This window comes from Mustela nigripes, chromosome 3 (genome assembly GCF_022355385.1).
Source record: "Mustela nigripes isolate SB6536 chromosome 3, MUSNIG.SB6536, whole genome shotgun sequence".
Classification (NCBI taxonomy): Eukaryota; Metazoa; Chordata; class Mammalia; order Carnivora; family Mustelidae; genus Mustela; species Mustela nigripes.
The window spans coordinates 135,055,457-135,079,074 of NC_081559.1; the positions used below are offsets into that span (position 1 = coordinate 135,055,457).

At 44.4% G+C, this 23,618-nt stretch overlaps 1 protein-coding gene across 3 annotated transcripts in view; it reads right to left on the minus strand.

The window, feature by feature from the left end:
* SLCO5A1 (solute carrier organic anion transporter family member 5A1) overlaps window positions 1-18,394 on the minus strand; it is a 136,788-nt gene extending 118,394 nt beyond the window's left edge. For all 3 annotated transcript variants that reach the window (XM_059392873.1, XM_059392872.1, XM_059392874.1), the window contains exon 1: window positions 17,025-18,394. In XM_059392873.1, coding sequence (XP_059248856.1) covers window positions 17,025-17,940 — 916 coding nt within the window. In that variant the 5' untranslated portion in view covers window positions 17,941-18,394. The remainder of the gene's footprint in view (window positions 1-17,024) is intronic.
* Between the last annotated feature and the right edge of the window lie 5,224 nt (window positions 18,395-23,618).

A 23,618-nucleotide genomic window follows, 5' to 3' on the forward strand; every position in this document is an offset into this window, starting at 1 on the left:
GTTTAATCATCATTATTATTATTATACATTTTCCATGTATTGAAATACAGTACATGGGTTTTGTTTTTGTTTTTGTTCTTGCAATAAAGGTGGGTGAGCACTGCTCCTATTCCTTGTCCCCTGGAGGTCAGTAAGTAACCTCATTTGCAAGTTGACAGGACAAGGGAAGAGCAATGCATTACGGAACAGAGCAATGGCGACTGTCTCACAGTAACTCATGATCACAGGCCTCGTCAGCATTGGGCTCTTTCTAACCTGGTGAGTTCACAAGCTACAGACACAAAATAACCCCTGCTGAGAATTATAGCTGTATACAGCAAAGCACCTGTGTGTGGTTTCAATGTCAGAATTCCAGGCCAGAACAGGCCATTGCCCCCAGAGACCCAAACGGAGGCTCTGAGAGCTTAAGTAGGTATTCTGTACACAGTGAAATGGGCCAAACCGCAGGAAAGAGTCCCCAGAGAGCAAAGCTCAGCATCCTGGAAAAGTCATAATTAAGATCCAAACAGACAGTCCACTAGAATCCACAGGGAGTGAGAAGGGAGAAGGTCCCGGCTGTGAGCATGAATGGGAGCTATTAGGGCAAAGGCAAATTGGTTGAGAATTTAGGGTAGAAAGTGGAGTCTGTGGAGATTTTCTAAGACACTTGACTGGTTATTTTAAGTAACCAAAGCCTTAAAAGGGGTTTGGGAGGGAGCTGGTACTGTCAAGACAAAAGACAGCCAAATAATAACACTGATAACCCAACCATTACCTGTGATAGCATGGCCCAAATCACATGGTTCACTGATAGGAATCCAAACTTTATTTTAGATATCACTTTCCACTTTTTAAGCAAAAAATATTTATAAGAGTAATTAAGTATAGAACAAAAATCAATTAATTCAGCCTTTACTTCCTTTCTTTGCCCATGCAAACACTGAATGGAGCACAGACAGATAATAAACTCCCTACAGGGGCGCCTGGGTGGCTCGGTGGGTTAAAGCCTCTGCCTTTGGCTCAGGTCATGATCCCAGGGTCCTGGGATGGAGCCCCGCATCGGGATCTCTGCTCTGCAGGGAGCCTCCTTCCTCTGCTATCTCTGCCTGCCTCTCTGCCTACTTGGGATCTCTGTCAAATAAATACATAAAATATTAAAAAAATAAAATAAAATAAAATCACTACAGTCAGAGAAGGAAGGAAAAACAAAAGGCTTTGATAATAATCTATGAACTATCATTGACCCTGGAAAAATAAGAATTAGAAGAAATGTAAAAATTCCTACTCCAGCAATAGCAAGGTAAAGTCCTATTTCCAGGATACAGTATAAGCAACTTCTGAAAATGTACCCATTTCTTCCACTTGTTTTTTTTTTTCTCCTACACCCCCAACTCTCTCTCCCTCTCTCTTTCTTCCTCTCTCTCTCTTTCTCTGACACACACACACACACACACACACACACACACACACATACATAGACTATGTGCCCTCTATAAAAGAAGATAAGCAAGAAGGCCCATTTCTGTATTTCTGGGGCACTGGCTTTCTTTTATAATCCACCCAAACTTCCCATCCATAATAAACCCCATGAGCCATGATATCAGTAAGTGAGCCCAGGAAAGTGACTGGCCCACTCCAAGAACCACGAAAGGCTCTGGAGTTACACTCATACACAAGCACTTGCTGGTTGGAGAGCTGATCCGAGATTTTTAAGTCTAGAAAAGGACAAAAAAAAACATAACGATAGCCCATGAGCATGTGTGTTTAGGGCTACCTCCCCATGCTTCTCAGCAATTAAACTTGATTATAGCCAACAGCTCCCATTATAATTATCACAAGCCCATAGCAAGAGCATCTCATCAGGAAGCTATTTATAACCTGGAAGCTTTGTCTTCTTTCTCCCCATGGTCGCTCTTCACTTGATAGGGCAGATAACAGACGCTTCAGACCCAAGGAAGCAGAGTCCACATATCATTGTGGAGGGAGGGAGATGAAGTGGATACCTCCAGAAAAGGTGCTGGCCAGTCAGGAACAGCAGTGGACTGCTAGAAACCTCCTGTCTCATCCCACCTGGCTCAGGGCTAGCCTAACACCCCATGCCCCGAGTAGGCGTGGTCAATGCAGACACACTGAACATAGCTTGTGAGGCAGGCAACCTGTTCAGAAAAGCCACAAGAGGTCTGTACCCTGCCAGGAACAATGAAAGCTAACACCACTCTCTTCCTGAACAGGATTAATTCTTTAAAAAAAATAATAACAGCCCACCTTTTTTTTTTTTTTAAGTGTTTAACCATGTACCAGGCCACGTCCTGTTTTCAGTGCATCCCACACATTAATTCATAACTAGCCCACAATGATCTCAGGGTTAACAGAGTTGGGATCGGGCACAGAAAGGCCACAGAACCTGCCACAGGTTCTCGACTGGCCCTGGCGGAGCTGGGATTCAAACCCTGCTCCAGCAGCCACTCTCTTAACCAGAATGAACTGCCTTGAATATGCTAGCGTCTGGACCTATATAGTACAATAGGTCCGGAAGAAATCAGAGAGGACAGACACTCTCTGTATCAGACACACATCTCCATGTACCTCTAATCAGAGAGTATTTGAGAGGCTCTAATTCCAACCCATCAATTGACAAACCTGAAAAATGAAAACGTTGAGATGTTGAGGGACTTGCCAGAGGTCACACAGCTCACAGATCATCATCTTAAACCACCCAGAACAGATGAGTCAAACTAGATTATAAGTTCTTGGGGGATCAGGACCCACTTCGTAGGATTAGCTTTAGAAATACAGTATACAGTATATAGTCGGTCCCCTGTCCCACCGCTCCCATCCCTAATCAAGCTTTCAAAAATCACCACAGATTAGAAGTTTTCTGGTGGGATCACTACTAGATCATTTTACAAAGAGGGGAGCAGAGGTTACATGATTTCGTCAATGTCATGTCAGTAATTACAGTGGAAGTTTGTGTCAAATTACAAATTAGCCATCTGTATATTATTTAGCATTCCTACAAAACAGGATGACCCAGAAGGTCCAAGTCCTACATTAGTCATCCCCAAAGTGGTATGAAATGTCACATAAGTGAATAAATAAATGTCCCATGAGACTCCAAATAAGGATCTCTCCCTGACAACAATGGCTCTAGAAACTAAAAGGAAAGAAAGGGTGAATAAAAAAGAACAATGCACACCCAAAAACCTGAACTTAGAGATTAGGAGAACTTCCCTATCACTCTTCCTTTCTTGCATTAGCCACCAATGCCCTTCACTAATCCTAATTAAAGAAATTAAAACTAATTTCTTTGAAAGCTTCATAAGACTGAAATACCTAGAGATACTTTTTTGAATTAATTCTTTTTTTTAAAGATATTTATTTATTTATTTATTTATTTGACAGAGAGAGATCACAAGTAGACAGAGGGGCAGGCAGAGGAAGAGGGGAAGCAGACTTCCTGCCGAGCAGAGAACCTGATGTGGGGCTCGATCCCAGGACCCTGAGACCATGACCTGAGCTGAAGGCAAAGGCTTAACCCACTGAGCCACCCAGCACCCCCCTAGAGATACTTTTAAGACCAGCAAAGCGAAATTTCAGAATAACTATTCTAAGATTTATATTTGTATTTTTTTTTAAAAAGATTTATTTATCTAGGGGCGCCTGGGTGGCTCAGTGGAACCATCTGCCTTCGGCTCAGGTCATGATCCCAGGGTCCTGGGACCAAGGGCTCCCAGTCACCGAGAAGCCTTCTTCTCCCTCTTCCTCTGTCTACCACTCTCCCTGCTTGTGCTCTCTCTCTCTCTCTCAAGCAAATATTATTTATAATAATAAGGAAACAAATAATATTTACTTGAGAGAGAGCATGCACACAAGTCAGGGAAGGGCAAAGGGAGAAAATCCTTAAGCAGACTGCCCACGAGCACAGAGTCCCACGTGGGGCTCAATCCCATAACCCATGAGATCATAACCTGAGCCAAACCAAGAGTCAGAAGCCTAACCAACTGAGCCATCCCAGAGCCCCTAAGATTTATATTTGTATTTTTTTTAAGATTTTATTTATTTATTTGACAGATAGAGATCACAACTAAGCAGACAGGCAGGCAGAGAGGAAGAAGCAGGCTCCCCGCTGAGCAGAGAGCCCAATGCGGGGCTTGATCCCAGAACCCTGAGATCATGACCTGAGCCGAAGGCAGAGGCTCAACCCACTGAGCCACCAAGGCGCCCCTATATTTGTATTTTTAAGTAAGTCTTTTCCATGGGAAATTTTTCAGATTTACCTCAGGCAAATGTTTGCATCTGTTAAAAGTTGCTGCTACCCTTCATCTAAAAGGAAAGCCACAAAATTCAGTTCAAATCAGGAAAGTTTCCCTTTCCAGTTGAACTCCAACAGCATGTTTCTAGACAAAATACTGGCAAATAGCTTTCACCCAATAATACAAAGACACTTTGCAAATGAGGATTATTGGTCTATCTTTATACATTGATCAGAAGTAGATTTATTCAGATTAATATACATTTGAAATCTATGGCCAGAAAGCCTAATGTGTCAAATTCACTACACACAGTCTTGCTCACTTAAATTTCTCCCCTCTTCTTACAAAAAAAGAAAAGAAAAGAAGAGAAAAAGAAAGGGAAAAAAAAACCCTTAAAAGTTCCATTTCCTTCATAAGAATTCGAGACCAAAAAAATAAGAAAACATCTGACAAAACCAAATCCCATTATTATTACTATTACTAGTAAAGTATTATAGCCAAGAATTCCCACATGCTAGTCAGTCAGGAACTGTACAATTTAATTTCGAATGGTTGCAAATTATGTAATGTCATCCTGCTGAAAATATTAATTACATAAATATGCTCTTTTAAGCAAGAGTAACCTGCACCTGCCTTTCTAGGTTATATTAGGTAACAAGGATTAGCATTTTTGCAGGGTGACAGTTTCACAAGCAATCATAAATCTCAGAAGGGGAAGTAGACTCTGAATTTACCATCAGGTAATACATACTGTCTGAAAAAGAGCAAAAGGAGTGTCTGACTCTGGCTCAGTCAGTGGAGCATGTGATTCTTGATCTCGGGGTCCTGAGCTCAAACCCTACGTTGTGGGTTGAGTTTGCTCAAAAAAAAATTTTTTTTAAGGGGTGCCTGGGTGGCTGAGTCAGTTGAGTGTCCAGCTCTCGATTTTGGCTCAGGTTGTGATCTCAGGTCCTGGATGGGGCTCCCCGCTCATCAGGAAGTCGGCCTCCCCTCTCTTTCCCCCTCTGCCCCTCTCCCGGGCTTGTATGCTCACGTGCGCTCTCCCTCCCTCTCCCTCTCTCTCTCAAATAAATTAATAAAATCTAAGAACTAAAAATAAATAAATAATTTTTTTTAAAAAAATGCCTGGTTTCCCACAGGATAGCTGTCACATAAGATACCAGTCAAGCCACAGAGGGTAGATGAAGGGCTCAAGAGACTAGCTTCTAATGGCTCAAGGAAAAACAGAACAAACTACAACTTCTCTCCAGATCTAAGTACAAAGTTCCAGAACAAGACCATATGAAGACAGGCTGAGAAGAAACAGAACTAGAGAACTCAAGAGATGATAAGAATCTATAACACTGGGCACCTGAGTGGCTCAGTCAGTTAAGCATCTGCCTTAGGTCATGATCTCAGAGCCCTGGGATCTCAGAGTTGTGGGATCAAGTCCCACACTGGGCTCCCTACTCAGGTGGAATCTGCTTCTCCTCCTCCCTCTGTGTGCTCTCTCTTGGGTAAATAAATAAAATCTTTAAAGAAAAAAGAATCTAAGAAACCACTAGCCTTACCTCCTCACCTCATTTATAGATAATAAAAATAAGAAACTCAACCAAAATCACACCAGAAGTTTATAAACTTTTCTGTCCTCTCCTCTCTCCATAATGTTGATGCTTTAAGTTCAAGCTTTGGATGATGACCTTTGATGCTAGTTTTGCCACTTTTGAGATGACCTTGAGTGTACTTTTTAATCTGGATTTCCTCATCTATAAAATGTATATAGGGCACCTGGGTGGCTCACTTGCTTAAGTAACTGCCTTCAGCTCAGTTCATGATCCTGAAGTCTTGGGATCAAGTCCCACATTAGGCTCCCTGCTAGGCAGGGAATCTGCTTCTCCTGCTGACCTCTCTCCTCTCCTTCTCTCTCCCTCTCAAATAAATAAATAAAATCTTTGTTTAAAATGTATGTAAATATACATAAAATATATAAATACATAAAATATAAAAGCATATAAAATATAAAAGTAGCTGCCGATTTTTGACAAGGGAACCAAGACTACGCAATAGGTAAAGGAGACCATGTTCAACAATGATACTGGGAAACTAGATGTCCACATACAAAAGAAGGAAGATAGATCCTGACTTTACACCATATGCAAAATAACCCAAATCAAAAACCTACTCAAAAGACCAAAAATTATTAAACACCTAAAAGAAAACATAAGCCCCGAAACTAATAATACACTATATATTAACTAAATTGAATTTAAATTAAAAATTTTTAAAAAGAGGGGAGCCTGGGTGGACCTCAGCCTCTGCTTTCAGCTCAGGTCATGATCTCAGGGTCCTGGGATCGAGCCCCGCATCAGGCTCTCTGCCCAGCGGGGAGCCTGCTTCCCCCCTCTCTCTGTCTGCCTCTCTGACTACTTGTGATCTCTCTCTGTCAAATAAATAAAATCTTTTTTTAAAAAATTTTTTTAAAGAAAATATAGGGAGAAATATTCCAACACTGGATTTGGTAATGATTTCTTGGATATGACACCAAAAGCACAGGCAATAAAAAATAGACAAATGAAACTATACCAAACCTTAAAACTTTTGCACATGAAAGGAAACAATCAACAGAGTGAAAAACTAACCCATAGAATGGTATAAAATAATTGTAAATCATATATCTGATAAGGGGCAATATCCAGAATATTTAATAAAATTCTACAAGTCAACAACCATACAAAATAATCCAATTAAAAATGGCAAAATAGGGGCTCCTGAGTGGCTCAGTGGGTTAAAGCCTCTGCCTTCGGCTCAGGTCATGATCCCAGGACCCTAGGATCTCTTCAGGCTCTCTGCTCAGTAGGGAGCTTGCTTCCTCCTCTCTCTCTACCTGCCTCTCTGACTACTTGTGATCTCTGTCTGTCAAATAAATAAATAAAATCTTTAAAAATAAATAAATAAAAGTGACAAAACATTTAGACATTTCTCCAAAGAAAGTATAAACATATAAAACATATAAAAGGTATAAACATAGAAAACATATATGTTCCAAAGAACATATAAAAAGATGTTCAGTATCACTAACCATTAAGGAAATGCAAACCAAAACTACAATACAATATCAACTCACAGCCATCAAATTGGCCATTGGTCAAAAGAACAGAAGATAAGAGAAGTTGAAACCCCCAGGCTCTGTTGGTGGGAGTGTCAAATGGTGCAGTCATTATGGAAAATGGTGTGGAGGATCCTCAAAAAATGAAAAACAGAGTTATCATATGATCCAACAATTTCATTTGTGGGTATATATCCAAAAGAATTAAAAGCAGAATCTCAAAGAGGTATATTCACAGCAACATTATTCACAATAGCCAAGAAGTGGAAGAAACCCAAGTGTCCATCAACAGATGAATGTATTTTTAAAAATGGTATATGTATACAATGGAATATTAGCCATAAAAAATAATGGGAACTTGCCATTTGCAACAGTCTGAATGGATCTCAAATCCATCATACTAAGCAAAACAAGCAAGTCACAAAAGAAAAAACACTGTGTGATTCTACACATATGAAGTATCTAAAGTAGTCAAAACATTGGAAACAGAAAGTAGGAAGGTAGTTGCCAAGAATTAGGGGAGGGAGAATTACTGCTTAATGGTTACAGAGTTGCAGTGTTGCAAGGTGAGAAAGATAGAGATCTACTGTACAACAATGTGAAAATTCTGAACACTATTAACTTGTGCACTTAAAAATGGTTGATGGTGAGGCACCTGGGTGGCTTAGTTACTTAAGCGTCTGCCTCTGGCTCAGGTCATGATCCCTCAGTCCTGGGATTAAGCTCCATGTCAGGCTCCCTACTCAGCAGAGGAGTATGCTTCTTCCTCTCCTTCTGCCCCTCCCCCTGCTTGTTCTCTCTCTCAAATAAATAAACAATATATTTTAAAAGAAAATAAAATAAAAAATAAAATGTTGACAGTAAATTTAGTCTTATGTGTCTTTTACCACAATAGTAAAGAAGAAACGTAGCTGCTCCATAAAGTTTTTCTGAGAATAAAATAAGATGATAAAGAATTTAGCACAATGCCTGGTGTATGTCAAACACTCACGTTTCACTTAACACAAGATTCATCCATGTTGTAGATGATCATGTCAGGATTTCCCTTCCTTTTAAGGCCAAATAATATCCCATTGTATGCATACACCACTTTTTGTTTAGCCACTCGTGTGGAGAGACGCTTGGATTGCTTCCTCTTCTTGGCTATACTGAATGATGCTGTTATGATCTTGGGTGTGCAAATATCTATTGGAGACCCAGCTTTCAATTCTTTTGGATATATATATATATCTGGATGTGGGATTGTTGGCTCATATAGTAATTCTATTTTTAATTTCTAGAGGAGCTACCGTATTGCTTCATATAGAACAGATCCTTTAATCCTAGAGCCCAGGCTTCCTCACCTGTCAAATGATTATCTTTACAAATGGGGCTAAATGAAATGATCTCTGGGACTCATTTGGACTTGACTCTAGAGAGAACTCTGCCAGCCAGTCCAGCTCATGCCCTATTCTGTCTGATCACCCTTTGCAATGGAAAAACTTCTGATCCTCACTCTTCAAAATCATTTCCAATATACTCAGATCTTACATTTATGTACGGTCAAACCCCCAATTCACCACTAAGTCTCCTATATTGTTTAGAAAGAAAAAAGTAGAGCCAAGTGTGTTTGCTTTTCCCCCACCAAAGGGGCCTCATAAGATGAGCTCACCTGAAGTTGCACAGCTCACAGACATACCTCTGACACGCTGGGTTCCACCAACACAAAGGAACCCAACAGCACAGAGCCTTCAGAATGCAGAAAACAGTAAAGAAAGTGGCACTCCCTTTGGTTAATGTCAAAATGAATACCACTTGTCTAAGGCCACTTTCTTTTACTAAACTGAGCAGTGATCACCATGTCATAAGACTGTGGAATTCCAAACAGCCGCCACAGCTTATGAAATAGCCCAATCTGACATCTTGCTTTCACAAATGAGTAAGAGATGATAGGGTTCTTCCTGATAAAGTAGAACTTCAGCCAGCAGCTGGTCTGGACAGCAGGGGCTCCACCGGCAAGCCCAGACAGCAACTCCCCACCTGGGAAAAGCACCAAAGATGTACAGCCTGTAGACCCCTGCTGCTCCAAACATGGTCGTCAGACCAGGAGCACTGACCTCACCTGGGAGCGGATTAGAAATGCAGAATCGCAAGCCCCACTCCACACTTACAGAAGCAGCATCTGCATTTTGAAAAAACACCCCAGTGAGTCCAACGGTATTGAAGTTTCAGAAGGGCTGTTTCAGACTGCATACTTAAGAGACTTCAGAGCACTGGAAGGGGAGAGATCAATAAAATCATGCTTCAAAACTGTAGTACAAAAACTACTAAAAAGGCTGTTCTCCGTGCAGGTGGGCTAAATCAATCAAGTTGCACTCAACTGTCTTTTCGACGGCGAGGCTCTAAACTCTTCTGCTTGCCAGTTCGAATCTGAAGTTTTTTCTCAATGTCTGAAACTGACTAGTTTGTCTTAGGGGCCACAAGTGACAACCACCCGGCTGGTACAAATTCAGGAATCACTGACGGTACGACACAGATTAACTGCCCCAGGTATATGTGAGAGGTACTAACATCCCACCAAGACACTGTTGTGGGCCACAGATGCCACGTGGTTCTCAGTCCCTTCCTTGCATCCATTCTCGTTATTTCTCCAGGTGTCTTGGACCATTTCCTCAAATCCCTCCATCATCATTCTCCTTCCTATTAGCTTTCAGGAGAGACTATTTTTTTTATTTATTCGTTATTTGTACAGAGTCTACTTCCCAGAAGGATTTTATGAGGCTTACAAAGATGAACACATTACAAACAAGACAAGCAAAATTAAAGCAAAATAAAAAATGAGTTAAAAGTCTCAGAAGAGGGGCGCCTGGGTGGTTCAGTGGGTTAAAGCCTCTGCCTTCGGCTCAGGTCATGATCCCAGGGTCCTGGGATCGAGCCCCACATTGGGCTCTCTGCTCAGCAGGGAGCCTGCTTCCTCTCTCTCTCTCTCTCTCTCTCTGCCTCCCTCTCTGCCTACTTGTGATCTCTGTCTTAAAAAAAAAAAGTCTTAGGAGAGAATATATACTCCACATAATGTTCTTTTCTTGGCTCCCCACCCCCATGCCCCAGGACTGTTCCTCCCCAGGAAAGCAAAGGAAGATTAATGTGATGGATGAATTTTACAATAAACTGTGATGTTCAGCTCAACTCCTCCTTTTTGTCTCTTAGGAGTGAGTATGCACACACGGAGTAAAAATTCTGCCTTCTCCCTCTTGGCATAAATCTTAACCGGGGCTCCTCCAGACCTGGCCCCACCCGACATGGGGAGACCCAGGGCCGCTACACTGTTGAGGTCCAGCATTGCCTGTGGCTGGACGAATAGGTCTGTTCAGTGGTGGGACACTTACAATGTTTCTAAGAAGTGATTTCCTATACAATCCATCTGCACAAAGATATGAGCTTTCATTCCTCAATCTAAAAAAGTGATATTTTGGCCCCCACTTTATGTCTTTGACTAATTTCTAAAGGACCTCAGAGCTCAAGGGAGGGAAAGGGTACTATTTATTGGGCCCTTTCCAAATCCCAACCAAAAGGTCAGGCAAATTAATGCTATAAGCCACTGATGGTAGGTTATTAATACTGGTCAGGGAAAAAAAAAAAAAAAGTCCTGGGTTTTCCAGCTACTGAGACAAAAAGAAAAACACAACTGGCGTGGCTGACTCCTACAGCCAGAAGTCACTCAGCACTCACACCACCTTCATCTTCCTTGCCTTCCACTTCCATGTAGATGAGAAAACCCAACACTTGCCTTTCCCAAAATCATGTTAGCTAGAAGAGGCCAGGGGACTCCACCTGGCCAAGGGGACATCCTGGAGAGTTACAGGGGTTGCCTCCTCCACTTCCTCCCTGTAAGGAAAAGGATGCAGTGTTTCAGGTACAGGAGTCATCGGTAAGAAGAGCCCGGCAGGAAGAGAGAAAGCTGGCTGGTTGCTGAAGATAAATGAACCCCTAACTTGTCAAAACCACCTTGATATGTGGTTACACAGTCTGGGGAATGCTGAACTGAAAGATACATGTATGTATCTTTTGTTGTTTTTATTACTATAAATATAGATACAAATGTCATTTGTTCTACAATTTACAAACGTAAATTGTTCTAGAGAACGCTGCTAAAAACTGATCGAGATTTTTTCTATACAACAAAAAAAGGTATGTTGAGGGAGATAGGTACTCATGTTCATGTGGAAACAGGCTGGGAGACGTTAAGGGATTTGTCTAAAGTCTCACCACTGGCCTCTGGTAGAGCCAGACAAGATATGTTGAAGGGTTTTCATACCCAAAAATAACAATATAACTCCAAAGAGTACTATAGGTAGATAGATAGAGAGCTAGATAGACAGATATTTGCACACATATATGTTTATACTATGAAATCTTGATGAAATAGAACTCAACTGATTTCAGCCTCACTGTACTTTCAAAAGACTGAGGAAACCTCAAAAAAAAAAAAAAAAAAGAAGAAGAAGAAGAAGAAGAAGAAGCCACCAGCTATTTATCTTAAAATAATAAAATTACTTCTGAGGATGTCCTTGGACCAGTCTTCATTCACCAAACCCCCTGGCAGTCTGTGTGGGCAAACGAAGACCCACAGTGGTTTAAGTTGGGACAACACAGAGCCCCCTCAAACTTCAAGAGCTCTTGCTATGTTACAGTAGGTACAAATATATGTTGCATAAGCGTTCACACACTAAAGAAAGATAGCCATCAAAGGCTGATGCACAGAAAGCACCAGCTATGAAATCTTGGATTCTCAGAAAACTCAATTAATCAAAATATAACATTGCTGAAACGCTGAGCCAATCTACCCGTACAATGTTTCTAAGGAGTGATTTCCTATACAATGTCTTCATTTCCCACACACTGTTTCTTTACTTTTTCCAACTATAAAAAGATCTGGCTAGGGCTTTTCATACGCAGAAAGAGTAAAATATCTCCCTCCTCACTCTGCCCACTCTGTAGGAAGAGTCTGATTTCCACTTGAACAGAGCAGAGTGCTGCCTCTTACAGTTGGCAGAATGCTTGCACACATGTAATCCCATTTGGTCCTCAAAATATTACAGTGAGGGAAACAAATGTACTAATCTCCATGTGGAAACAGGCTGGGAGACGTGAAGGGATTTGTCTAAAGGCTCACCCCCGATCACTGGTAGAGCCAGACTAAAATACAGATCTTCTGCCTCTCAGGGAATGCTCTTTCTGAAGCACTGTGCCAATCCCGCCCCCTCTCTGTGGTGTGAAGTCGGGGCTCACACACTGGGGAGGTAGAAGGGCTGCACCCACGCTGCTTGGCCCATGGCCAGCGCATGGGCAATTATTACTTATCCTGAATATCCCTCAACCAGAGTTGTGGCTTTCTATTCTAGAAATGCATCCTTTTCTTCCCTTTTCCCACCTGCTTAACCATTCTCTCTCATTTCACTGTTGGTTCATTAATTTCTTGCCCTCAAAGGACCACATTTTCTCTCTCTCCTTGAAGTACAATGACAAATCATGGTCTAGTTACTAACCTTGCTTCTCAATAGCTACAAAGCTTTCTCTACCTTCCAGGTCAACACTAAACCTCTTTGCGGAAGGAGTTAGGGCATTTTACAGTTAAAGTTGCCACAATGTTAACATCAAACATTCAAAAGATCAAGACATACATTTACACTCCATTTCAATGGTTTTAATGTTAATTCAGATTATTTGGCCGTGCCCACCATTACGAACCTGGTACTTGCTTTTGTCTTTTTTCTCCAGTGATAATGTGAAGCTAGAAAGACTGACAGATTAAGAAAGGAATGGATAGTGGAAAAAGTAACATAGAACTCTTTTGTGGAAAACAACAAAGATATTAAACCGGTTATTTATTAGGAAGTAATCTTCCACCACAGTAGGTTAACATCTGTCATGTTCTAAGAATCACTTAGTAGTCTCTTACTTGAATTTATACAGAGGCTACCTATAAAACCCCGCTTGAAAGGTTTGAGAAGGATCTTGTTTTGATCATGTTTGATAACTGAAGGCCAGTTCTGCAACCTTCTGCAGCATTCTCACAGCTCTGCTGAACACGGCACAGCCCCGGGATTTCAGTCTCTCGGAGCCTCCTGGCAAAAAAAACAGGCAGCGAGGAAGGATGCTCTAGGGCTCTAGGGTCAGAGATGCGTGGGTTTGAAGCCCTTAAGCAAGTCACTCAAACTCTCTGAGCTTCAGTTTCCTCGTCCTTGAAACAGGGAAAATAATCCCAACTCATGAGGTCATTGAAAGAATATTAAATAAAATAATACAAGTAAGATTCCTGGTACTCAAACCATTGTGGCTTTTACTGAGTTCCATTAAATATGAAGGAGAATTCTCCTGAGTTTCCCAAAGAAGGTGTCCTAAGGCATTCATCAAAGATTTTTCAAAAAAAAAAAGTTGGAGGAGGAAGGGGAAGAAGAGGAATAGAAGAAAGAAAAACAAATACCCTTGGTGTAAATTTCTTCCCCTTGCATGCGTTTCACTTCACACGCCTCCCTAAAATTGCCAATATTTCCTTATGACACTGAAAGCTCTTCAGGCGCTGGGACGATGTCTCCTTTTCGGTCTTCCTAAAAGTAGCACAGTGCCCAGCACTTGCTGATTTTCTTCTCAGTGGGCAACCCCGACTAGAAAAATTAATTCTCAGGGCTCTTACTAGGAGACGTTCTCCCTTTGTGTATGGCTCTACTCTGGTTTTGAGGAAGCAAATTTGTGTGAATGGTTTCCAAGGAGTGGGGTGGGATATCCAAGTTTTCAAAGTAAATGGAAGGCAAAGATCAGCAAAAATAGAATAACAATTAGGATATTTGCAGAGCCAAGTTACCATTCTAAAGATCACTTTGGATTTTCAAAGGGAGAGATGCATGTTTACAATGGGAAGACCTAGCAATCACCCACTCAACCAAGTGATTAATTTTTTTTTTTAAGATTATTTATTTATTTATTTATTTGGCCGAGAGAGACTCAGTGAGAGAGGGAACACAAGCAGGGGAAGTGGGAGAGGGAGAAGCAGGCTCCCTGCAGAGCAGGAAGCCAGATGAGTGTTCCATCCCAGGACCCTGACCTGAGCCGAACGCAGATGCTTAACAACTGAGCCACCCAGGTACCCCCGCTGACGTGATTAATTTTTTTAATATTTTATTTATTTATTTGACAGAGACAGAGATCACAAGTAGGCAGAGAGGCAGTCAGAGAGAGAGGGGGAAAGCAGGCTCCCTGCTGAGCAAAGAGCCCGATGTGGGGCTGGATCCCAGGACTCTGGGATCATGACCTGAGCCGAAGGCAGAGGTTTAACCCACTGAGCCAGGTGCCCCCCAAGTGATTAAATTTAACATCACTAATGAATGGCCAGATACATGTAACATAAAACACACCACATTACCTTGAAGCAGTCTGACCAAAAATGTTTTGTCTGAATCTATTCAAACCTTTAGGCTGAACTGTCAGTACACAAGACATAGGGGGGGTGGAGGACAAGGTAAGGGACACCACAAGGAAATAATCACATAAATCTAGAATGTAGAACATTCTACATATAGACTAGACTTGTCCATTCAAAAAGTCTATATCATGAGAAAAGAAAAAAGCTAAGGCACTTTTCTAGATGATAAAACCGCTAAAAAGTTTAGGGGCCAAATGCAATGTATGAGAATCTTGGTTGCCTCCTGGCTGGCAAAATATATAGTTATTAAAGACATTGAGGGGACCATTGAAGAAATTTGAAGATGGACTGGATGTTTGATGATATTAAGGAATGATTATGAACTTAGTAAGTTAAAGTACCTGTTTGTATGTAAAAGAAAGTCCTTGTTCTTATAAGATACATGCTGGAAACTAGGGATGTCTATAATTACTTTCAAAGGGCTTAGCCCCCCAACCAAAACAAAATATTACTTACATACATACATACACACAGGTTGATAAAGTAAATATGAGAAAATGAGCAATTACTGAGTCTAGGTGTGGAAATACTGGTGTTCATGGACTGTTTCACATTTTCTAGATGTTTGAAATTTTTTGTAATAAATGTTAGAAAACAAGGAGGCAAAAGTAACAAGCAAGTTAGTGCTCTCTGCCCTGAATGAAATTTTCTTTCTCTTGTATTTAATAATAAAAATAAATTATAAAACTCTTGTCCTAATGTATTTGGGCCAGTTACTGGGGACTACACATGGTTCAGACACCCTCTACAATGGATTCTGGGGACAGAAGTTGTGCTGAGGAAAGAGCAGAGCCCTCTTAAAAGGGTATCATTTTGACTACCCTTTGAAACCTCGTTAGTCTCACACCAAAGATCCTAACAGCACATGGCTAATAAAATGATAAGTATAACTGATATTTTCTTCTTTACCATTTTTTTAATAAAATATAATCCTTTCTCTTCTTTTAGTTGGACTCCAGTATAGAAATAGAGAAAAACAAAGATCTCATCTAGCATGACTGCTCTTCACTCTTTTCAAGGGTTCAAATCCATCCCTTTAAAAGCTCAGTTTTGGGGCGCCTGGGTGGCTCAGTGGTTAAGCCGCTGCCTTCGGCTCAGGTCATGATCTCAGGGTCCTGGGATCGAGTCCCGCATCGGGCTCTCTGCTCAGCAGGGAGCCTGCTTCCTCCTCTCTCTCTCTCTCTGCCTGCCTCTCTGCCTACTTGTGATCTCTCTCTGTCAAAAAAAAAAATAAATAATCTTTAAAAAAAAAAAAAAAAAAAAAAAGCTCAGTTTTGAAGGGGCAGCTAGTACAGGGAGATGCTGACAACCACACAGATTTCCAGAAACTACATTTTCCAACCTACCACAACAGCTGCCCGGCCTCATATCAGCACCTCTATTTAACCCAAACACCCCCTCACAGGAGCGGCTTCATGCAAGTCAAATCACCAAATCCAAGAGCCACTTGTTACCAAGTTCATGTACTTAAGAGCCTTCACCCAGCAATAGAAATAGCTTTGAATTAACTTTACAACTTGTGATCTTGCTTCTGTATAAAGATAACATAGTCATCACTCAAGGTTTTTTGTTGTTGCTGTTGTTGTTGTTGTTTTTAAATGGTGAGGCAGGTGATTTTTAAGAAATACAGCTATGGAGGCAGCAAAGCATCTTTTATGTAGTCTAGGTACTCCATTAGACTTGCTGTGGGGGACAAGAATGAGAAGCAGCAGGGCATGAAAGCAGTAAATAATCCAAAACTTCACTCTGCACGCCAGGTACTTCTATTCCTTCCTGAACTTTCTAGAAGAACAGCCATTTGAAGATAAACTTGATAAAGGAGAGTTTTTACAAAGGCAGGCAGCAAGAGAAAGAAGCATGACCCCATAGTTAAAAGTTTGTATTACTCGGGAAAAGCGCGTGTAGTGTAGTCTGATGATTAGCCCACAGACCTCTCTACTATTTTTATTATCTTCCAAACTAAAACATACCACACTGAAGCTGAAATATAAAAACATAAAATAAACTGAAGCTTAATGCCTAAAATATACATGCAATATATATGACATTATATATATTATATGTGAGATATATATGATGAGATCCTATGTATATGTACATATTTTACATATATATGTATATACATACCATATATATATATATATATATATATATATATATATATATATAACAATCTCCTGGGAAATGTTGAAGTGTTTCCTTTTCACTGTTGAGTTTAAGCTTATTTGAGAAGACAGGAAAGTCTTACCTAGGTACAAGGATGCGTTTTCTTTCTTGACATTGTCATCTAAGTAGGTTGGTCCCAAGGTATAAATAGGTGTGGAACCCATCCCAATGAGAATCTGTGCACAAATGAATAAAGCCACATAGACCCAATGATTATTTCCTCCTGAGTCTTTCAGGCAGGCGGGAGGGTCCGAAGGCGCCGTGGAGTTGCCATTCTGACACAGGCCATCGTTTGAAGCCGAGGCATTCAACTCTTGGATCTGGTAGGGAGGCGAGATGAAGTGAGGTAAAGCAAAGAGAGCAGCCCCCACGGCAATGAAAAGTCCACCCACGGCCAGCCACAGGGGCCTCCGACCCCGGCCGCCAAAGTAGCTGACGAACACCACCACCACCAGGCTCCCAATGTCAAAGCAGCTGACCAGCAGCCCCGACTCAGAACTCTTCAGACTGTAACGCCTTTCGATGGTGGTGATGACACTGCTCAGGTACCCAGACACCATTAACGCCTGGATGAAGGTCAGAAAGCACATGCAAACCAGGAAGCAACGGGAATCAGTGAGGACCACATAGAGGCACCTTCTTCCCTGGAGCGTGGCCAAAGTGGAGGACACCGACACAGCTTTGCTGACTTCCGCCCTGTGGTTACAATCCATAAGCCCTGCCATCTCTGCGGAAGTGGAAGGAGCTGAGGGACTGGGGGCCAGTCGTCTTGGGCCTTGCTTCAACACCTGATGGCCCAAAGAATCTGTACAGCCCGTGGCTGGCTTGGCTCCTGCATTCGCAGGACTGAGGTCTGGCCGGCAGGAGGCGCTATTCAGGACCGGTAAACTCTTGGACCTAAAGGTCTCTGGGTCGCACTTCTCGTGGACAGCTCCTACTGTGGCTTGTGCTTCCAGCTGCTCTCCCGCCGGGGACTGCAGCCCAGTGCCTTCGTCCATGGCTCTTAAAATTCAGGTTCGACCGCTGATCGTACTCAGGGACTCCGGCGCTTTTCATCCACCAGCACGAGGGGCCGAAGTCGGGCCCACTCAGTCGTGCCCACCAGGGACCGGGGCTGGGGATACAGAGCCACGCAGCAGAGCATCCTCACCAGCAGAGAGGCACCCAGGGCATCCTGACCGCAGATGCGGCCCCGAGGCTCCGCAGCCGCGTGCCCCGGGTGGCAGGGGTCCGCGCAGTCCTGCGATGAGCCCCGCTCGGGGTCCACCTCGGGGCGGTAGCTCGCGGCAGGAGCGTTGCGCGTCCCGGGCGCATGCCCTCCGCCGCCGCGGCTCGGCTCGCCGCCAGGAGCGAGTACGCCCCGTGCCCAGAGTGGGGGCGCTTAGCGCTGTTGCCGGCGCTGCATACCGCCCCGCAGGCTGGGCCAGAGGCGCCCTGTCCTCGCCGCCTCGGCTTGCGACACCCTCAGGCGCAAAGATGCCAACCTGCAAAGCAGAGAGAGGGCGGTCAGCGAAGGGCAGCTGCGGCTGGGGCTGGCGTCCCGGCGCCCCGGGGGCCAGCGTTGGGTGACTCCAACAGTCCCAGATGGGACCGAGGGGCGAGCGAGGAGAGAAGCCCGGGAGGAGGAGGCGGCAGCAGGCTTGCAGCCTCTAGTGCCCGAACAATAAGCAGCAGGCGGTCGGCAGAGACCCTCCCTCATTGTCTACCGTGGACCTGCCCCCGCCCCGCCCCTTTTGCCTTAAACAGAGCATCTGCTTTTATATGTTAATAATTATCAACCTGGCAGCACTGACTCAGAAGCAGTGTCTTTTATTCGAGTGAACTAATTGCAACCTTTTGCTACTCCTACTCCATTACTCAAAATAGAAAATACCCAAAAGAACAAAGGAAAGTTTTTTTGTTGTGGGTTTTCGGTTTTGGGGGTGTTTTTGTGTTGTTTTTTTACAAACACAGTACATTCCTAGTACCGATTTTTTAAAAAGAAAAGAAGGGGGTAAAGCTACGTGTGTGGAAATGTATGTACACACTTGTGCGCAAGCACGTGTGCGCGACTGTATGCGAATCCGTCTGCTTCATCAATTAGAGACACGTATGCAAAGCCCAAAGCAGCCGCAAAAAGGTCAACGCGCCAGCCTCTTTATTCCCAACACTAAAAATAACCCCCCAGCCCGAAAGAACTATTCAGTTTCAAATACCAGGGGCATTTGAGGCTGCGGCCCACACCAAGTCCCAGCGCTCAGTGTCACGCGAAACCGAAAATCAGTTTGCTTTGCGGAGGGGTGGGGAAGCAACAACCAAACAAAGAGACGCGGCACGTTGTCACAGAGCTCACTAGGAGCCCACCGAGCAGTCCTGGCACGAGGGGGCCGCGAAGGAGGTGTGCTGTTTACATCGAGCGCACCCCGCGAGAGTGGGCCCGGGATGCGTGCGCGCGAGCGCGCGCGCGCGCACACACACACACACACACACACACACACACACCGGCGCGTATCTGTCAGAACCCCTCGCGCGATCCCGCATCCAGATCGAATTCAGCAAGAGGCGAAAACAGGTGTGTCCTCGGGGTAAACCCCCGCCCCTAATCTTAGGGACTCCCACTCCCGTCCTGCGGCTTGGGGTGATGTGCACCAGGTGGGAGACAAGAGCCGGACTTCGCCGCACTGGGTTTCATTTCGCGCTTTTGTGATGATGCTGAGAAGAAAGGAGGAAGGGTAAGGGAGAAAGGCGGAGAGCCCGGGTGGCCAGGGCGGCCGCTCCGGCGGCTCCCTCGGCTCCCTCGGCTCCCTCGGCTCCCTCGGCTCTGAGGGGCCAGACCTGCTCCCGGATTCCCGGCCTGCGAGCCGCTCACACCCCGGGCTTCCCCGCCGCCTCCTTGCCCAGGCGCCTTCCCGGGGAACCCCACCGGCGGCCGCGCGCGGAGCGGGGGAATCCCGGCAAACTCCCTCGGCGCTCCGCGGGCGACCGAACCGCTGCCGGCGCGGGCACCCACACCACAGCGCCGGCTCGGAGGGACACACGGTTCCTGGCAGGGAGCTCTCCGAGCCTGCGTGGAATCCCAGGGACACCCCTGCGCGCGCGCACACTCACACACACGCACACACACACGCGCACAACACGCGGGAGGACACCTCGCCGCGCTGCCCGGGCGCACAAGCCGTCGCTACTCACTCGCGAGTCTGTCGGTCAGAACGTCTGGCTGAGAGTGGAGCGGCGCGAAGTGGGGACTGTGGAGGTGCTGGAGTAGTTGGGAGCCGCCTGGGGAGGCAGCTTCAGTCCAGCGGCGGCGAAATCCGTGAATGAGACTGTGAGTCAGGCTGAACTCTTACCCCCACCCCTCGCCTGTCACCCAAGCCTCTCCAGACACTCGCGCACAGAGACGCGCCCGGAGCAGAGCAGCAGAGGGCGCAGGCGCGCGGGCGACCGCCCAGCCGGCCGAAGGGTGCCCTTCACCTGCGCGGTGGGGGAGACCGGGGAGCATTGAGGCCCCGAGGGAACAGGTCTCCCAGAAAGTCTGCTGCTGAGCCTGAGAGCCCACTAGGAATAAAGAAATTATTTCTGTTTGTTTTTCCGTGCCGTGGGCATCTACAGTGTCTAGGGACCAGAGTAGGCTCTGCGGACCAAAGATGAACAGGACAAGATCTCTGGACTGAGGAAACCTCTGTCTCCTGGAAGAAATACCCCCTAAGCAGCCTAAAACAACGAAGTAAGTTCTATACAGGATGCCACCGAAGAACCTAATATCCACTAGCCTCTTCCATCTTCATTTCCAAGGCTGAAGGAAAGCCAAGCACAAGAGCACGAGGTATGGTGCTCCAAGTGAGTAGGTAGAAGAGCCGCAGGGAGGTCGCACGGATGCAGCAGAGGACTGAACGGCAAGGGTGGCAGAATGGAAAAGGTCAGCAAGGGCTTCATAGGTTGTGTGCTGTCAGCACCGAAGGGCCGGTGACATTCTGCCTTGCTCCCCACAAAGCTGTGCTGGCAGTCGTGGGTGAATGGAGGCCCCACTGTGGGCCCTGAGGTGAGTTAAGAAGCATGGTCTTGGGAGAAAGATGGTTCTCCTCTCAGACAGCTTCGTTTTGACAGCCATAAACCTTTTTTTAAAAGATTTTTATTTATTTATTAGAGAGAGAGAGAGAACACAGAGGGAGAGTGAAAAGGAGAAGCAGACTCCCTGCTGAGCAGAGAACTCGCTGTGGAGCTTGATCCCAGGACCCTGGGATCATGACCTGAGCCAAAAGCAGATGCTAAACTGACGGAGCCACGCGAGGGCCCCCAACTTTTTTGATAGAAGACACACAGGAAGTCTGGACAAGGGATATGAATTAAGAATTAGCAGCCGATCAGTGGGTTAAAGCCTCTGCCTTCGGCTCAGGTCATGATCCCAGGGTCCTGGGATAGAGCCCCACGTCGGGCTCTCTGCTCTGCAGGGAGCCTGCTTCCTCCTCTCTCTCTCTCTCTCTGCCTGCCTCTCTGCCTACTTGTGATCTCTGTCTGCCAAATAAATAAATAAGATGTTTAAAAAAAAAAAAAAAAAGAATTAGCAGCAGATGGGGCACCTGGGTGGCTCAGTGGGTTAAGTCTCTGCCTTCAGCTCAGGTCATGGTCTCGGGGTCCTGGGGTCAAGCCCCGGATTGGGCTCCCTGCTCAGTGGGGAGCCTGCTTTGCGCCTCTCTCTGCCTGCCTCTCTGCCTAGTTATGATCTCTCTCTCTCTCTCTCTGTCAAATAAATAAATAAAATATTTAAAAAAAAAAAAAAAAAAGAAAAATTAGCAGCCAAAAGGTGGCTTTAGGGGAGTAAGGAAAATCAGGCGGACTGAGCAGAGGAAGGACAGGACCAGGGGTCAGCACAAAGAAAAGGAGAGGGGGAAAAGCTAAGGACACGCGATTAGAAGCAGTGGCCAGAGAGGTTTGCGATCAGAGAAGTCACAGACACCATAGCAGCAGAAAACTTTAAGGAGTTATCAGACGAGGGAAAGGCTCTAAAGAATGGAACAGGGAAAGCAGAAGGAGCCAACTCTTGGTTCCCACTCAGGTTGCGGGCTCATGTTGTGATCTCTTGGCTGTGGGATCAAGCCCTGCGTTGGCCTCAGCACTCAATGGGGAGTCTGTTTAAGATTCTTGCATTTTACCTCTGCCTCTCCCACTTGTGCACACAAACACTCTTTCTCTTTCTCTCTCACAAAAATAAATAAATCTTAAAGCAGAAGTCTCTTTAGGACCTGTATGAGGGATGACCTTGAACTATCAGTAAACTTCTCAAAGTCTAGGTCCAGAGAGCCATTCCAAGAAAAAGCTTGAATTCCTCTCTCCTTCCTCCCTTCTTGATTTTCATTCCCCATCTATGGACATTTTTCCCCCCAGGATGATTGGAAAGATCCATATTTCAGGGTTGACCTGAAGGAGGGGACTTTATCCCAGAGCCCAGAAGAATAATTAACACAAGATAATAAAAGCCAACATACTCACTGTAATGACACACCATCGAGGGTCCCCTTCAAAGCAGGTAGGATGGCAACCAGGTTCTCATTTCTTTACATTTATCTAAAAGACCTGGAGATCTGTTGTACAACATTGTACCTGCAGTCAATAAAAATGTACTGTGCACTTAAATTTTTGTTGAAGGTAAAAATAAAATTTTTTTGAGGGTAGGTCTCACTGTAAAAGTGTTCTTACCACAATAAAATAAAAGAAAAGAAAAAGAAACGAAAGACCTGAAACACTGACAGTTATAAATTACCTGTGGTGTAGTTCTGTGGTAGCAAAAGGCAAGCTAGCCTCTGGACAGCAGCATCCTTCTCCCCTTCCCCCACCCCTCTTCAGAAGGTCTGTGTCATCGGTGGCAAATGAACACTGTTTCATCTTTGTGGTGAATGCACAGGTGTCATTTATCCATGTTTCATCATGAGAAGATGCCCTAATTCTAAGCGGCACCATCATTTTATGTGCCACTAAGAAGAAAAAAAATGCTTCCAATTAGACTATGACACATGCCTTCACGATGAAAGAGAGCAAAAGAGGGCTCTGTTGCCACACTGCCTAAATTTAATTGTGGCTCTGCCATTTAGGGAAGTCTGGCCTTGGACAATTTCCCAAGCCTCTCTGCCTCAGTTTTCAAGCTGGGGTTCATCACAGTATCTGTCTCACAGGGTTGTCGTAAGCCGTCAATTAGAGAACATCGGCAAAATGCTTACAAAGAGTACCAAGGCTGATACTCTTAATGTCAGCCTTTGCTATAGATCTGCATTACTGTCTTTTCATTCATCTTATGCACAGTTTTTCCTCTCTGGTTGTCGGAAGGCAGGGGACCAAGAATCTTTCATTTCATGTGGGCCACATACTTCTCTAGAATTCATTAACATTCATTCCTATCTGGGAAATTATGGCCAGACTGATAAAATATCATATACCCCATAGGATCCACTATTTGGTTGTTTCTGTTTGCTTTGTTTCGTTTTTCATCTTTTGACCATACTGGTACCCCCCATCATTACTCAAATATGTATGAAAACTAAACAGTAATGATGCCCTTCATTTATCATAGTAGGACTCACTACCTATTTTACATACATTGTTTCACCTTCACTCCTCAGTATATATCATCAATTCTGTTGATAGAACAGAGAGCTGAGGTTCAAAGTGATCATCAACTTACTCTAAATCATTCGGCAGAGAAAGT